Source organism: Pezoporus occidentalis, unplaced genomic scaffold, assembly GCF_034315485.1.
Source record: "Pezoporus occidentalis ecotype Australia unplaced genomic scaffold, CSIRO_AGI_Poc_V1 ctg9, whole genome shotgun sequence".
NCBI lineage: Eukaryota > Metazoa > Chordata > Aves > Psittaciformes > Psittacidae > Pezoporus > Pezoporus occidentalis.
Genome location: NW_026916262.1, coordinates 7,466,165 through 7,483,050, shown reverse-complemented (window position 1 = coordinate 7,483,050; position 16,886 = coordinate 7,466,165). Strand labels below are relative to the sequence as shown.

At 39.2% G+C, this 16,886-nt stretch overlaps 2 protein-coding genes across 3 annotated transcripts in view; one reads left to right on the top strand and one right to left on the bottom strand.

Annotated features, from left to right (window-relative positions):
* CFAP69 (cilia and flagella associated protein 69) overlaps positions 1-4,942 on the top strand; it is a 33,590-nt gene extending 28,648 nt beyond the window's left edge. Inside the window, exons 21-23 of the mRNA XM_062604971.1 lie at positions 652-738; positions 2,390-2,494; positions 4,574-4,942. Of these exons, the coding sequence (XP_062460955.1) occupies positions 652-738; positions 2,390-2,494; positions 4,574-4,708 (327 nt within the window). The 3' untranslated portion in view covers positions 4,709-4,942. The remainder of the gene's footprint in view (positions 1-651; positions 739-2,389; positions 2,495-4,573) is intronic.
* Positions 4,943-8,361: 3,419 nt separating this feature from the next.
* FAM237B (family with sequence similarity 237 member B) lies at positions 8,362-11,802 on the bottom strand. Of its 2 annotated transcripts, XM_062604972.1 has the most exons (3): positions 11,284-11,802; positions 10,016-10,412; positions 8,362-8,970 (listed from the first exon to the last, which is right to left on the bottom strand). In XM_062604972.1, the coding sequence occupies exons 2-3, from the start codon at positions 10,395-10,397 to the stop codon at positions 8,945-8,947; spliced, it is 408 nt and encodes a 135-aa protein (XP_062460956.1). In that variant the 5' UTR covers positions 10,398-10,412; positions 11,284-11,802; the 3' UTR covers positions 8,362-8,944. The 2 variants fall into 2 exon arrangements, with proteins under 2 accessions (XP_062460956.1, XP_062460957.1); XM_062604973.1 differs by lacking the exon at positions 11,284-11,802 and having other exon boundaries at positions 10,016-11,242.
* Between the last annotated feature and the right edge of the window lie 5,084 nt (positions 11,803-16,886).

Here is a 16,886-nt window from a genome sequence, read left to right as displayed (position 1 = left end):
GATAATGATTTAAAGTACCTATTACAACTACATCTGATTCTTAAACTGAAACATAAGCCTTTGTTACATGATCCCTTGGTTGAATAGTCACAGAGTTTAATTACTTTAGAGAGCAGGCCTTTATACTTCCTGGCATGCTAAGTGTGAACAGGAACAGACATTTTCCAGGTTTGGTTTTAAGGCAAGCATTTGGCATTTTTGCTCATCCTCTCCTGCTTTCTGATAAGTAAGTTCAGTTGGTCCAGTTGTCTAAAATCTCATGTTAGTGTTTTTGAGGATTGTCATGCATTATGACACCTTCACTTCTGTCACCAGAAATGATTCAATCTCTGTTACTCAGCATTTGAAAGTGAGAATATACAGGAAGTATTCCTGAAAGAGCTGGGGCTCTTCCAATGTCTCTGCTGGAAAAGGGGAAATCAGTTTGCACAGAGAAGGTAAGCCTTTGTTTTTATAAAGGCAGTACATAAGTGAAGTTTTTAAAGGACAAGTACATTGCTACAACATTATCATCCAGTCTCAGGTGAGAGGGATGAGCTAAGGTAGCCAAAGGGGCATAGGTGAACATGATATTCAAACAGCTCAAAGAATTCAGAAAAGCTTGTGAGAAGGGGATTGTGTTGCATCTTGTAAATTTCATTTATGTTACAGATCAAAGCTATCCATAAGCAGAGAGAAATGCTAAATAAATCTTGGGAAAATTTCTTGACTCGGACATCCAACTATGAGGCATTGAAGGTAAGAAATATGAGTGATGGAGCAAAACATATATTCACAGTATAGTTATAATAATTTTGAAGTTACAGATATATTTCTTAATGAATTATGGGGATATTCAAGTAGAAGTTAGAGTAAATTTTATATTCACACAGACACAGAACCGTAAGATGTATTGGCAAAGCGACACAATCTTTGATTCTTCTGCTCTTCCTATTGCCATCACAAAGGGGAGGTCAACATTGCTTATGCACTTGTAATTGGGGGTGTGTGTATGTATATATATTTGTCCTGAAACTGTGGAAACTAAAACTATGGTTATTCTTACTTTTCTTTAATTTTTCTAATATTTCATTCCCTATTCTTAGTCCAGCAAACATCTTTCAAGACGGGAAACACTTTATGATGAAAGGAGTTTCTTTTAGCGCTATTTGTTCTTTTCCAAAAGAACATAAAAACTATTAGAGTCCTTGTTAGGCAATCAGACTAAGTTGGAGAATGAATTAAATCAGACTTAAAAGAAATGTTTTGGCAGCTAAATTTAATTTTTCTTCATTTCCAAATGCAAAAGAGAACAATTTCCTTCATGTGCAATCACCTCCCTGGCCTGTAGTAAAGATCTATGCTAGAATTAGAAATTGAAAAAGGGCCAGAAAAAGGATCTGGAAAACTGGATAGTTCTGACTGAGTCCCTGGGAAGCTGATTTAGGTATGCAAGGGACAAGAAGGTAATTGGTAATGGCTGTCATGGATTTACCAGGGACAAATCACGCCTTGACAACATGGTTGCCTTTTGTGATAAAATGCTTTGCTCTGGAGAAGGAAGAAGATGGATATTTCTTCTGTTGGCTTTAGCAAGATTTTCAGCTCAATCTTGTGTATCCTCCTTCTAGCCAAAATGGGGAGATAAGGACTGGACTGCATACCCATGGGCTACAAATTGGATAAAAAACTGTCTGGACTGATGGGCTCAAAGGACAGTGGTCAATAATTAAAGTTTAACTAGCAGTCAGTTTTGAGTGACATTCCACAGAGTCAATTATACTGTCAATATATACTGTCAATTATACTGTCAATACTATTTAACATTTTCATTAATGACTTGGATCAGCTTGCATTCTCATCACATTCATGCAGGGTTCTGAGCTGGAGGAAGCATTCCATATGCTGGGAGGCAGGGTTGCTATTCAGAAGGACTTTGACAAGCTGTAGGGCTGGGCTGACCAAAAGTTCACGAAGTTCATGAAAAGAAATGTGAAGTCCTGCACCTGGGATGTATTATGCTTGTCATGCATTGGTACAGCCTGGGGACTAACTGGCTATGTGGATGTGTACTAGGTATGGGGTGACAAGCTGAACATGAGGCAACAGTGTGCTCTTGTGGTGATGAAGGCTAACAGCACATATGGCTGCATCAGAAAGAATATAGCCCAGAGGTCATAGCAAGTGATTATTCCTTTCTCACCCTTGCAAAGTCATGTCCATTTATTCTGTTTTCATGTGCCCAGTACAAGAGAGATTCACAAACCAGAGGGAGGGTACCTACAATTAAAGACCAATAGAATTATCACCTCATTTATTTTGTTGTTGTATTTGTATATTTTCTAACAAGTGCAAATGACAAAATTCATTTGGATTAAAGCAATTTTATGTTTTTACTGACTATCCTTAGAAAGCAAAAAGGCTTCAGGAAAAATCAATAGAGGCTTCCAGACCTAAACTGAAGACTCAAAATGAAGCAGTCTATTCTACTGATATTAAAGGCCTCGGTACAACAGTTAAGTAATCCCCAATTTTATTTTATTTTATTTTCATTGATGTATAAGTGCTTTGGGGTTTATTTTGTCTGTATATGTGCTGCAGCTTACTCTTTCTTCAATAATGTTTACACTGACAAGCTCCAAATATGTAAGAAAGAATCTGTATCTCCTGCAAAGCACAACTTCCCTTTCTGATATATCCTCAGACAACAGGTAGCTGGTCAAAATGAGATTCAGATCTACAGATTCCTCATAAGAAGTTTGGGCAAGATGGTCCTATGCTACCTGACATGTACCTCTTGCAGGATAGCCTTTCACGAAAACCTCGATGAGGTCAAGCCTTCCTTCATTAATTGTTGGGTAAATCTGCCTATCTCTAATACATCAGTAGAGGTGTCCTTTGTCAGTAAATGTGTTCCTCACTGTCTGCAGATAAGCCAACTCCTTGCATCTGCAGAAAAGATTTTTTTTCCCCCTCATTTCTATCAGTTCATTGAAGTGTAAGAAAATAAAAGCCATTGTTACGATCATATTTGGGTGTAACAGCATATTTAGATGTTGATTTTTGACAACCTAGGGTAAGATGTGGGAGAATCTCCACTCCAGTCAGTAACTGCTTTTGAGTTACCTGGATGATTTCTGTGTAAGCATCACAGCTAAGGAGGATTTTAGGGGAGGGATAGCTTCTTGATTGCTTGTAAGTTACTTTTACATGAGAGGAGAAACAAAGAATTAAAAACATGAGGTTTTGATTTAAAACTTGCACAAAGGCAAGAGATTCCACTATCATGGGCTCTCTGGCATGACAGCTGTAATTGACTCTCTGTAATGACAACTAAGGGGGATGCATCCTGAAAAGGAAAAGAAGCAGCTCATGTTTGATGTGATGAAGAAAGGAGGTGCTTAATAGGAAGCCAGGGGATGGTCTCAAAGTGCTGGACTAGGATTTTTATCAAATCATCTTTGCCCTAAACTTAAGTAAATGCAAGATGAAGTGGGCTCAAAAAATGATATAGTTACATGCCTGTGTCAGTGAGACAGTTAATCAGCAATATTTTGCAGAAAGTCTCTGAAAAATTTTGATATGAGCATTATGGAAATGGTTAATAGACAGAAATATGTTGTTATACTCTATTTTAAAGACTTGGATCTCAAGCCAAGACTATTCATTTTTTTGGTGGAAGAGGTTTTAAGAAGAAAGTATTTTATGGTTTTATAAACAATATCTCAACAACTGTAGACAAAAAGAAGGAAAGGTTAGTCCATTTTGCAGAATAAGTGTGTTAAGAAATGGAGTACATCAAGAACATCAAATAAAACTGCTTGGGTACATAGCTTAGAAGAAATACAAATAACAGATATGGCTGGCAATTTTTTTCTTGGAACAATCTTCTTCCCTCCTCTCTGCTAAACACCCTTCATAGGGAGAGAGAAATTAGGCCAAGATGTTTGTTGCAGACCAGTCAAAGTCAAGTAATTAAACATGTGAGCCACAAGCATTTGAAGAGTTGCATTGTTTGTTTTAGTAGGTCATGCTTAGAAGATAGAGGTGTCACTGGGATTTATATATATATATATATATATATACACACATATATATAAAAATATGTATTCCTTATACTGAATATACTTATCCAATATAGAGAGTAGTATGTCCCTTTCAGTCTTCAAGTTTTCCTGGAGGAATTGCATTCTGAGAGAAATAGGGTTTGTTCCTTTTTTTTTGTTGTTGAAGTATTAATGTATAATGAAATGCTGAGGACAAAAACTGGCTCATATGATATACAAATCCAAACAACATTGCACAACAAACTTCTATTGTAATAAAGGCTTGATTTGCTGTTCCTTTTCATAAGATCAGACGTGAAGGCAGAAAAGCAGAGTACATAAAGGTACCTGGTGAAAAACCACTCTGTCCTTTCCTTTGTACTGATGGGAACAATTTGTTAATTTCACATAAAGGATAGCTTGAATAGGCCTCAGAAACCTCAGCATGCATCTCTACCAGATGAATAATGTTTTTGAAAGACAGTTCATGATTTAACTCTCATTTTAAATACTAACATGACTGTCATGTAATGTATTTTGTTTTTCAGATTGGATCTGGTCACTTAGTAACTGTCAAAAGTACACCTCCTCAATTAACTGGAAGGCCACTGAATGTTACAGAACTTGCTCTTAGAAAGCTGCCTCTTTCTGAAGAAGCCTTAAAGAAAGATCAAAAGCATTAAAACACTGGACTTGGTCTAGAAAGATATGGTACCTGTGGAATAGATAGTGTTCTGAACAGTGCTTTTATTATAGTTAACTGTATGTGTATTTTAGATACAAGGTAATGTCTGTTTGTAATGCTTTGGTGAATTGCACAGAGCATCTTGAGAGCAAAATGGTATTTTGCCTTAACTAATATAAACATGGGGATGATTTATTAATAAAGTACCCTGCACGGTATGGTACAAAGGTAGGCTGAGTCTAAAAATTTTGTGTGTTAGTGTCAGGTTACCGTGATCCACTATCAGTAGGTCCACTACTTTGTTTTCCATCTCTTGTTGACTCATTCCACACATTGCAGTTTAAGTATCTCTTCCGTTGAGCAGGGCGATGACCTTTCACATAAACACATTCAGTTCCTCATTTTCCTGGATCCCATACCCATGTGGGTTTTGTCCCAGTCCATTTTGTTTCTTGAACTGCTGTCTTTAGCATGAGGACTTCTGTTCTCTCAGTTGTCATCTAAAGACTCCCTAAAAAGCTTGTTTGTGCCAAGTTTCTCCAAGCCTGTTGAAGACATGCTGAAGTGTCCTGCTCCTCAGGGATTTCTCACGGCTCTTGAACTGATCTTACTATTCTAATTACTTGTTGGGTTATTGCCCCTATTGTCTCCACCAGGAACTCTTTGTCTTCCACTTCTAGAATACCAACACAAACTTGTGAGCAGACCTTTTTGTACATGACTCAGTTTCTAAGCTATTGTCTCTTTTCCTAGCTTGGGCAAAGCCAAAAATTGCTATATTACAATAGAGCAAGATTCCCTGAGGCTATTACCTCATTTTAAAACCAATTGCTAGCCAGTGATATGGCACAAAATTATGCGACATTGCAAGGGGTTCCATGACATACAAGCTCTGGCACATAGTCTGTCATTTTTGCCTGTAAGCAATGTTTCATGAAAGTATAAACTTTCACTTTGTTAAATGCCAGATTGAAAAATGGAAACAAATTTGAGCTAAATGGATAGAACTTAGTACCCAACTCCCTTTCTCACTTCCTGAAAGAGCCATGGGGTGGGTGTGTGTATGAAGGGTTTCTTGAAAATCTGTTTGTCCATGTAACAAGACATACCAGTACCGGCATTAAACATAAAGGCAGTGATTTTTGTTTCAAAATTGTCTACTTAAATTCTATAGAAAGAAGAACTTGAATAAAATAATGAAATAAACCAAACCAGCCATATGAAATGGTATCTACTCCACAGGTGCAGTTTGCAAAGATCAGAAGCATTTTCTTATGGGCAGGTCTGTTAAACATTACATTGTAGAGTAAGACAGTCACCTAGTACTTAAAGCTAGAGAAATCACATTAACTTAAGCTGTTTTCATTTAATTTTTATGCTGGCCCTTTGCTAACTGATAATTTCTAAGTATAATCTGTTTTCATGATGACTTTTTTCCACCCCAAATTATCTGCATAATGTTAAAGTATGTTTTATTAAATAACTCTGAATGTGTATTTCTGGCCTGCCTGAAAGAAAGGTAAACTAAGGTATACAGAGGTTATCTAACTAAAGTCCTCTGTGTCAAGTAGTCTTGCTCAGTTTATTTTTCTCCAACAGCTCTTCAGCAGCTGTGCTGCTATATTACTGTTTTAGAGAATGGCAAAATATATCTACACATTGGGGCCACAAAAGTGCACTCCATTGTCTTTTCACAATTAAAACTGAGCAATACATATTTGCCTAGAAGAACAAAGACTGTGATATTTAGAGGTTTTTTTACACCCTTGCACATATGTGGATGTGCGGGTGACTCATTACTACTGGCAGCAAAGCAAAGGCCCATTTCTTCCAAAAAACCACACAGGACTCACGTAAATGCTACCAATTTCTATACAAAAGCTACAGCAATACTGTATAGCCAAGGTATAGATATAAAAGATCTTTTAACTGGAAATCAGTTTATTTTTATGCTTATGTTAAAACTTCAAATCAGGCACAAAGTGTGCCCCACAGCACTCCTCCCTCCTCCAACTGTATTGTGCTTCTGCTACAGTACAGTGCAAACAAGTACCAGCAAATGCTCTTGTTAACTCTATCAAGGACTAGAGAAAGAAGGGGACAGAATTTCACAAAATGCTTACATTCACACTTGATAAATTAATATTAACACAAGCCTTCCCAGCAGCATATACAGCATCTGGTTTTGCCAGCCAGCCATGAACTGTGGTCTGGCTGTCAGCAGAGGAACCCAAAAAAAATGGGCTTGCTGTTTCTGCGCAGGGGTGGAAAGAGAGGGAGTGCAGAGTACTAGTGGAGGAGGAGCTCACCCCATTCACTGTTAATCCCTCCCGTAGACACCCTAGGAGCAGCCAGCTGGCAGCATGGCTCTGTCATAATCAAAAGAGGTGAGTCCACCTGGAATTTGTTGTGCTGCTGCTGCTTACGGTGCTGTGTTCCTGTCGTTCAGTCACCTGCCCCTTTGGCAGACACTGCAGGGCGCCCGTAGCAAGAGATTGTTCAAGCATTCTGGAGCCAACCATGGTAGATGCTAAACACCTCTGTATCCTAAAGAAAACTAATTAGAACAAAGACTTACAATCTGAGGAAGGATGGAGCTTTTAAAGCTGCATTAAACAGTTTTAAAACTGGCACTCAACTAAAAGATCACTAATATAGGAAACATTACCTTTAAAACGTTACTATAGTTCTACACTTCTGTTGGTGATGAATAAAATTATCTGTAGGTGTGAAGAAGGGGAATTTATTTATCTGGTTTATGACAGCTAAAACACATTATTTGATGGAAATGCAACACAGTACACAGCTTCATAAAGAGGGTGTTATTGGAACAGATTAGACAATGGCTCTCAAATAGTTGCTCATCACAATCTATCAATTCCTGAAACTGCTGGGTTTGTGTGTATCATTACTCCTTCTATTTGCTCAAGAGAAAAGGTGTATTTAAAATACTTTTTGTATCAGGAACTTACAGTGATATTCATGGGTGAGAGAAATTTCTCACTATTTTCGTGTCCTCTCTGGAATACTGTAGGAGATCTAATTTACAAGATGCAGTTTGATATTGTGTTTACCTAATGAGTGTTTACAAAATCTGTGAGATTTGTTGGATATTTTACAAGCTATATATGAGCTAGGCATACCTGGGATGGATTTCTTGTTACTTATGAAGGTTAATATGTTGTTACTGTGTAAGTACTGTTTTCTACAATAATTAAACCCAGTTGGGATCTCATAAAAGGCTAGAACACAACAGGGACTGAACAAGCTGCATTGCCCAAGGAGTAAAGCAGAGAACAGTCTGCATCTCTGAGTGTTCCCATTTGTTCTCAGGCTTTCTGTGCTCAGGACAAATGGATTAACTCCATGGTTAATCTCCCTGAATTATTTTACCTATGCTGGACTCTTTCTTATAAAGGGAGACACGGTCAAGCTAATCTCTCACTCTTTGAAACCACTGAATGCATGGGTCTCTTCTTAACTGTGATGTTGCCTGCTGTGACAGGGATGGACTGTATCACCTTTTTTTACCTGTATAAATGTGTACATAAAGAGCAGTCTTGTGTAAAATATTGTTCTTAATGTAATGTAGCAATGGCTTTACAAATAACATGTTATTAGACAAGAAAATTACTGCTATTCAGACCTTGCTGCATAAAAAAATACTTTAATTAATCCACAGCCTAGATTAAGCAGTGATAAATTACAAAGTTAAGACTGCACAGGACATTACAATAAGCATAATCCTTCCCTTTAGCTTGATGTCACACTTTTTTGCAATTCTTGAAGTTAATTTTATGTGCAAGACACTGTATAAAATGCTTGTTGACATTTTCTCCATTGCTTAAAGTATAAAAATATATTGGGCTTCTATCCAAAATAACTTTAAAAAAAGAGAATTACTGGAAAAGATGAGCCTCTTCAAACATACGACACTGGTTCAGACTTACAAGCTTACCTGAGACAACAAAAGTCTTAACTCAAAACACAAAAGCATTCAGACATGCAGTGGGATAAAAGCAACCTTGACAGACTGCAAGACAGGAAAGCAAAAGTGACAGTGTGGCAGTTTACATACTTATCAATTTAGCAGTGATTAAATGCTTTACACAAAGAAAAGGAAAAAAAAAGAAGGTTGAACCATGCCAGTGGACTTGTCTAAGCATCTCGAGTACATGCCGTGCTTTTGTGCTCCTTCATTTTGATGTGCCTTCCTGAGGTATCTTTATTTTGACTAAAATGGGTTGGTGAAAGCAGACCCTGCAAGATTATGAAAGAAAAGTCATTATTTTCTATGCAAATTTCTAGGAATGCTAGAATTAAATTCTCTCCATGTATCAAGACCGGCTAAGAAAATTGGGGCTATTCTGTCTGCAGAAGAGAAGGCAGTGTGGTATCTGAAGGGGGCCTACAAGGATGCCAGAGGGGGACTCTTCACACCAGAGACAGTAGTGACAGGACAAGGGGAAATGGGTTCAAAGACAGGCAAAGTTCAAGTTAGATATAAGAAAGAAGTTCTTTACTATGAGGGTGGTGAGGCACTTTGGTTACCCAAAGAAGAGGTAAATGCTCCATCCCTGGCAGTATTCAATGCCAGGTTGAACAGAGCATCAGGTGACGTGGTCTAGTGTGAGGAGTCCCTGCCCATGGCAGGGGGGTTGGAACTAGATGATCTGAAGGTCCTTTCCAACCCAAACCATTCTATGATTCTATGTTCAGTCTGGAAACCTAAAACATCTGAAGAAAGTCCACTGCTAAGGATGAAGGGATCCAACAGATGTAGGATTGGTTAGTAAGACCCTAACCCTACGTGATTTCAGTTCAGACTCATCTCAGACCATGATGACCAAAATTTGTCACTGATGATTCACAATGACCATGAGATCATACTATGTATCAACAGTTTCAATGGAAAGAACAGGGTTCAAGCAGTCAGGTATTTGAGCTTCCCTTCTTACAGAAGGATGATTCCCCATAGTTGAGACTTAAGTCCAAACACCAGGAAACTTTTAGTACTGTAATGCCATTTATATGCACACAGTGACGACATTCAGCATCCATTTCCACACACTACCACATGCACACCCACCATTTTTTACATTTTGTTAAATTTAGTACCCTAACTAATTTTGGCTCCTGTATTGTGAAAGTAACTACCATTGAAAGATGCAAATACTTTTGACAGAAGTAGAGACAGAAAACTGGAAATGACTATACTCAGTTATCTAAACATTCAAGGACAAAGATGGAAGTGTTTCAGGTTAATGTTAGCATGTAACAGACTAACACTATATCCTATAGTTACCTTCTAAAGTTCTATGTGAGTATGTGGAAGAGTATTTGGGAGACGCTAATTGTCTTCTGCCCATTCCATGGGATCTTGAGAGCACACAGTCTACATACATATCCCAGAAATTCTGGGCTAACTCATTGAAGAGTTCATTGTGCTTGGGCTTAGGGGATTCCTTTAGGAACATCATGAAGTCCCAGAGACCAATGACTGTATCTGCTACCTTGAGTTTCTTCATTTCCACCAGCCCATGGGATGAGACCTCCCAGCACTCATGGTCAATCTGACCCAGGCTTGGAGGAGTTTCTTTTTGATAGTCTAGATTGGCATAAACCAAATTCAGCATCAATATACAGCCCAGCTGAAGATACCACCTTTTTTTCCATACAAATTCCATTGTCCAATAGGATACCTGAAAGAAAGTATAAAATCACAGTGATTCTGCTCATATGTAGTTCATTTTCATACAACTTTCAAGGATACCCCAAGAGATGATTTATGCATTTATACAAGAAAAAAAATCTTTTCAAACCACAGATTAAATACAGTCAAGGAACCCTAATGCTGGTGCTAGATTAACACCTAGAAATTGTGAATGCTGTTTAGAACATGAAAATCTGAAGCTGAAAGTTTGAAGTGATTGTAACCTATATCAGAACTGCTCCCGGAGCTCAAGACTCCTTCCCTTAAAATCCTAAGCTCAGATCATCAGTTTGAATGTGCCAGTACACTGCTGCAGCCATCTGAGGTCCCTAAACTTATTTACTTCTATCTCACCTTCAGGACTTTAGGAAATGAGACAGACAGATACCCCCCAATCTAACTCCTTTCCAAAACTTCACTTGCTAGCTACACTTCAGCAGGATTACCTGCCTCAGCATCCCCAGACCTTATGAAATGCATGGGGCTTATGAAAAGTTTCTATTCCCTGGGCTGTTAGAAAACTTGCTCCAGCAACCAAGCAGGGACAGAAATGTTTCTCTTCTCATTTCCACTTCACTAGGCAGAGGAAGGACGCTCTAGCAATTTACCTACAAAGTAGGAAAACAGCAGCCAAGAAGCTGCCAATATATTGAGCTGGTCTGATTTCATGTTTCATGCTTTGATGTTTTAATCCAGTTAAAAACTAAAATGCCAAAGGTCCATTTGAATACATCAATCAGGAGCAGAGAGCACAACAAGCCTCACGGAGACTTTGAACTAGTAACTCCTACTATGCAGTACAAGACAGATCAGTTTGACAAAGGCAGTAACTAAAGAGCCACAGTAGAAGTTATACTTACAGTGCTCCTGTGGTGGGACGGAAAACAGTAGCCTTGAAACCACAACAGTCAGCGCCTTGGAGAAAAAGAGAGAAATTCATGAGAGGGCTGCAAGTGCCCGGCAGCTGCTGGATGCTCCGCGGGTGCAGGGATTACACTGCACAGGGAAGCCTCAGCCGCTGGCAGAGCAGCAGCAGCAGCAGCTTGAACTCAGGTCAGTGGGAAAGGCAGGAGGGAGCTGTGGCTGTGGCAGCCCCACCTCTTTCTGCAGCAGGCACCGAGTGTCAGCGAGCCTGGGCTGGGGCCTCACCCGAGAGACTGCCTCTGGCTGGGTGGGAGGGTGTCCGTGGTAAGGGGAGAGGCAGAGAGCTGTCAGAGGGAGGAAAATACAGGGGAGAGCAAATCTTTCTCCAGGTCAATGACATGAATGCTCTCCCCATTTTATAAACCCGGGTTTCCATCCACAATCCTGTCTGCGCACCAGAACGGGTACCCATCAAAGACAACGTTTCAAAATACTGGAAAATGAACGTACATCTCAGAATCCATAGGCACAGTGTGCACCCACTATTCCAGATCCCTTTTCGTAGAAACCTCCTGACTTGAGATCAATTTCACATTATTTTTTAAACTCTCCTCTAATTTGATTGCCAGGGAGGTTTTCAGTGCCCTTTTATTTGTGCTTGGCAACATCCCTTACAGAGGCTGGCACCAGCACCAGGGTTCACATCCCTCATATTCCAGACAGCAGCAGCCCAGCTGTGCCAGTGGCTGAAGACTTCTTTTCTCTTGTTTCTGGCCAGTTATTTCCTGTTCTAAGGAACCAGACGCACGTGTAGAAGAGCTCCGTTTCCTCTGACAGAAGTTTATGAAGGAACTTACTTAGCTTTCCAATTATTTCTTCCATACATGTTCTTATGATACACCAGTTATAATGTCTCATCAGATACTGAAGTATAAGACCAAAAGTAAAGAGACCAGAGCATTAAAATTTGTAAAAAGCCTTGAGATTCTTTGGTGGAAGATGAGCTGTTAGCACAGTCTGCTCCTAAGGGCAAACTTCTTTCAGAACTCAGTCCTTGCAACTCCACACTCAGTGGGCTGGATTTCTGGACCCTGTTCTAGGTATCTGTTGTGCCTGACTCAAGACAGGTTGCCCAAAACTGAGTTCTCCAAGGATGAAGATTATTACACCTACCTTGTCTTACACAATTAAAGCTTAGATTTGTCAACATGTACATTCAAATCACCTCTTAGATCACCAAGGAAAATGGATCAGGCCATATTTTGAAATGCAGGCTATTTTTGAGAGAACTTCTACACTGCATACTTGCTTTTTGGGTTTATCTTCAGGGAGGCTTTTGCTTTCGAGGAAGGTCATTGGTCTTTCACCCTCAAAGGCATTAAGAGTGTATTCGAAGGCTGTCACAGTAAAACCATCAGCAGCCAAAATCATTACTTTACACATTTCTGCAAATACAATGAAATTCTGTGCTTCTTCTTAACCTGCTGTGGTCCAATGCCATTATAACATGCATGTAAGCGTACATACCTGCCTCTTTACATCACAAATTCCTACAGCTGGGAATATGCAACAAGATCAGTTATGAAAGATGGCAGTGCTATTGACCATGCCTCAGAAATGTTTCAGAATTTCTGTGCCCACTTCTGCACTAAAGGATTGTATCCAAAACACTCAAGTCCTCCACTTTGCTGGTGCCTCAGTGCAGCCTACCACTATGCAAGGGAAGAGGTTCATAACCTGAGAACCACTGTGTAACGGATCTACCAGCCCTTTTCCTATTGCATATTATGGAATAAAGCTGTTTTACTTTCTCCTTACCTAATATGGGGTGGAAACGGCTCGTTCCAAAAGAAGGCTGAGAATTCCTGTGACCCAGTGCCAGTGGTACCACAGTGATAATTATAAATAAGTGAACGTCATTGGTCTAGTGACTGCTTCACAGAAATTATGACTTTTAAAGTCTGTTCAGAGCTTCACTGGCACAACTTGGCATCCCCTGCAGCTTCTCTTTAAAGAAATGACATGAAATTTCCAAAGGCTACCGATCAAAGTATAATTAAATGCTGTATCGGGCACACAACAGAAAAACTCTGCAACACTGGGTCCATGTAGAAATCAACCCGCTCCAAAACTATGCACAAAACCAAAAGCTCTCTTCAAGAGAATGTGTATAGTTTGTGTATAGTTTGACATAGGTAGCTCTTCTGTATGAGATGCTGCCTGAAAGAACAGCTCTACAGCAGGAGAGGGCTGATGTAACCCGACTGCAGCTGCTCCCTTCTTCAACTCGAGTGTCACCCAACAATGAGGACTGCGATTTATTTTTCTGTGCAGTACACTACCATATATTAAAAACCCCACAATGTACCCAGAATCGTGATGTCTGAAGCACTTAAGCATGTAAAGCCGGTATGAGTCCCAGTCCCAGAGAACCTCCTGTCCCTAAAGGAAGGCATGGCTGATGACAACATCTGACAAACACACAGTGGAATGGGGGCTGTCAGGGTTTCACAACATGCTTTAGTGGAGCACAACATGACAGGAACAGACTGTTCTTTCAAGTGGAAATGCAAAAACTTCTGTCATGAATACAGTACAGTACTAAAGGCAAATACAAACCTGCTCTGAAATGACAACATTCAGAACTACTGCCTACCTTCTGGAAGCCTTTCCAGCTAAACCATGTAAACACCGTTTCAAAATCTTGTTTTAAAAAAAAAAGCCTGATTGGAACCTACATGGCTATGGAGAGGAAAACATCTGGAAGCCTGGAACAGCTTATTTCCGAACTCTTCTATCATTGAGCGGAGCTAACGCTGTATTAGATGTAATTACTCCTTGAAATTCTAAAGCAGCTTTCACAATAGAGGAGATTAAGATGCTAGGACGGCTGGACAAGGAACATACCTTTAAGAAAGCTCCTTCATATCATTAATCAAAATAGCTTTCAGTAAGTTTTCAAGTTAAGAAAAGTTTCTCATCTCTTAGTTTGCTCTATGCACCACTGAATTTATTAGCATGACCAATCTCACAATGAAACAGCCAACATTGCAAAGGCATTTAAAGGCATGTAAAGAAGAAGGTAGTTGCACAGCTGCCTGGCCACTGCATCAACTCCTCTTGTCATTTCATTCCCAGTTAAAGGATGTAGGTGTAGTAGCACAGGACACTGGTGCAAACAGTGATTTCATTCCACTCCAACAGCCTCTGACGGCTGCCCTCAATCCCTTTTCTTCATCTGACAGATTTATTTTTATCACACTCCTCTTGCTTTTCCTAATCTAGTTAATAAATTCACCATTTATAATCTTAAAATGAGGTATTCCCAGAACACAACTACAAAAATCAAAACCCTAAGGGAACAGATTTTCCTCAAGAAAATCCTTTCAAATGAAAAAATCCCTTTTTAAGCACCACCTCATCAACAATGCACTCTTCAGAATATATTTATGTGAAAATTCTCTGATATCTAAAACTTCACCTCCCAAACTGAAACTTGTTCTGAAGGATGACTTTCAGATTTCATTTTCCTTTATGCTACTGTGCATTTTGTCTGTCAAGCACTGAGGAATCACAGAATCATAGAATCACAGAATGGTTTGGGTTGGAACGGACCTTAAAGATCATCTAGTTCCAACTCCTCTGCCATGGGCAGGGACACCATCCACTAGACCAGGTTGCTCACCTATAGGAGGATGCCATCTGGAGCAAGGATGAACCCATGAATTTAATATGTCAGAGATTAAAATTATTTGCAACTAATAATCCTGCAGGATGTTACATTAATTTTGTAAGATGGAAGCACTATGAAGAAGGCACTGATCATATTTATTAGGTAAGTATTGTTAATACAGTTTCTGTTTCAGAACAGGTAGAGTCAAGGAAAGTCAATCTATGACCATCTTCATAAAATCTAACATACTTTAGAGCTACGTAAAAGCTTGGGTTGTAGATGAAAAACAAAATAGAAACCAGAAACCCTGTCCACATACTTGAGAAAGCAGCTTTTTTTTTTTTCCTCAGCTACTGACTAAATATAAATGGTATTTAGAGAAAAAATGTATTTTGCTCTCCATTCTGCAGGGGTTCAGGAAGAACGTCAAAGATCCAGCAGTGTACATCACGTATCAACCCGCAGCCTCCAGCACAGCCTTTTCACACAGTAAGTTTTATGAGATTAAAAACAAAAGTGGCTATTGCTGGGATTTTTAGTTAACTGATAACCAAACTTAGGCAAAATAAAATGTTCCCCTCCAAATTCTTCCAACATCAATAGTTCTTCTATAGCATGAGTTTTGAACCGTTGCTCTTCAAGTTATCTTATGATTGTAGTTGAGGTGCTTCCACCTAGTGGCACTTTGTTGCACTGAAGACCATATCCTTGTCATTGGTTAAACCTCTTTAAAATTCTTTAATAAATAAAAACATGAAAGTAATACATCAGGGGTTGTAGAACATCTGGACCTTGAATTTGTTGGTGTAGTTATTTATTCCAATTACAAAAACCTTTGTGCCAGCTTCCTACCATTGCAACAAGCCGTTGTGTGCATGTTCAGACAGGCAGGGCAAAAAAAACTTACTTGCACTTTTTAATTATTTCAACTCCAATTTAAAACAAAGCCATGCTGTCGAAATATTTCAGCTTATTTTTAAAGTACCTCCATCGAAGTTACTTCTTCTCTAGACTAAGAAAAACAGCACATGAAGTATGAATTCCAAAAGAAAAATTATGCTGGAAGCTTTAAAACTGTTGCAGGATGAGGTTTTACAGCTTCTTCTTGTCAGAGCTGGTGACAACACAGAACTTACTGAGTTGTATCATAAGAGAAGTGAGACAGAGTGGTCTCATAAGAGAAGTGAGACAGATTTGATGAAGCAGTACCCTTGTGATTTTCAAGCAATCATATACAAGTATGTGAAGTACACACTAAGAACAGCAAGAGTGGGAACTGAAGCATTATTTAGCATGAAAGTCAGAATGTGCATTGACTACATAGCACTCAGCCAGAGATAGCCTTTAAAATGCTATCAGCCTTTTGTGTAACTGAAGTATAGATATCTCTGTGACTACACATCTGCACACTCTTGCGTAAACAGGATTCACTGAAGATGAAGAATTGACTCACCCTCTGCATTACTGATTAGCAGCGTCTCAAGTAAAGCACCACAGCGTGATGTTCTGGGTCAGGCTTGACAGTGAAGTGCTTGCAGCCCTGTTACTTAAGTTCAAGTACAGCACACCCACTGCTGATGAAGCCGCCAACGCAGACCAAAAGAACAAGATGATAGAATCAGTGCTGTCCTGGCAAAACAGCCAGAGTCTCTTCAGGTGACCAGATACATTTCTGAAGCAAAGTATTTAGAAAATAAACCATCTAAACATCCTCAGAGTTTTAAACAATTCAGTTTCAGCAAGGTTTTGCACTGTATATGTGTGATCATGTACTTACTGGTATAAAAAGTTCCAGAAAATGAAAAAAAATGGCACATTTCAAGTGAAATGTTACTTACTTATGTGCTGGTATGAGCTTGTTGGCGTGTTTCCTCAGTGATTAAATAAATCTGATGTTATGACAATGCATTTAACACCTTCAGTCCA

Coding starts and splice junctions, on each gene's coding strand:
- FAM237B (XM_062604972.1), bottom strand. CDS start 10,397: ATGGAATTTGTATGGAAAAAAAGGTGGTATCTTCAGCTGGGCTGTATA. Junction 8,971..10,015: donor CTCACATAGAACTTTAGAAG/GTAACTATAGGA, acceptor ATAATCTTGCAG/GGTCTGCTTTCACCAACCCA.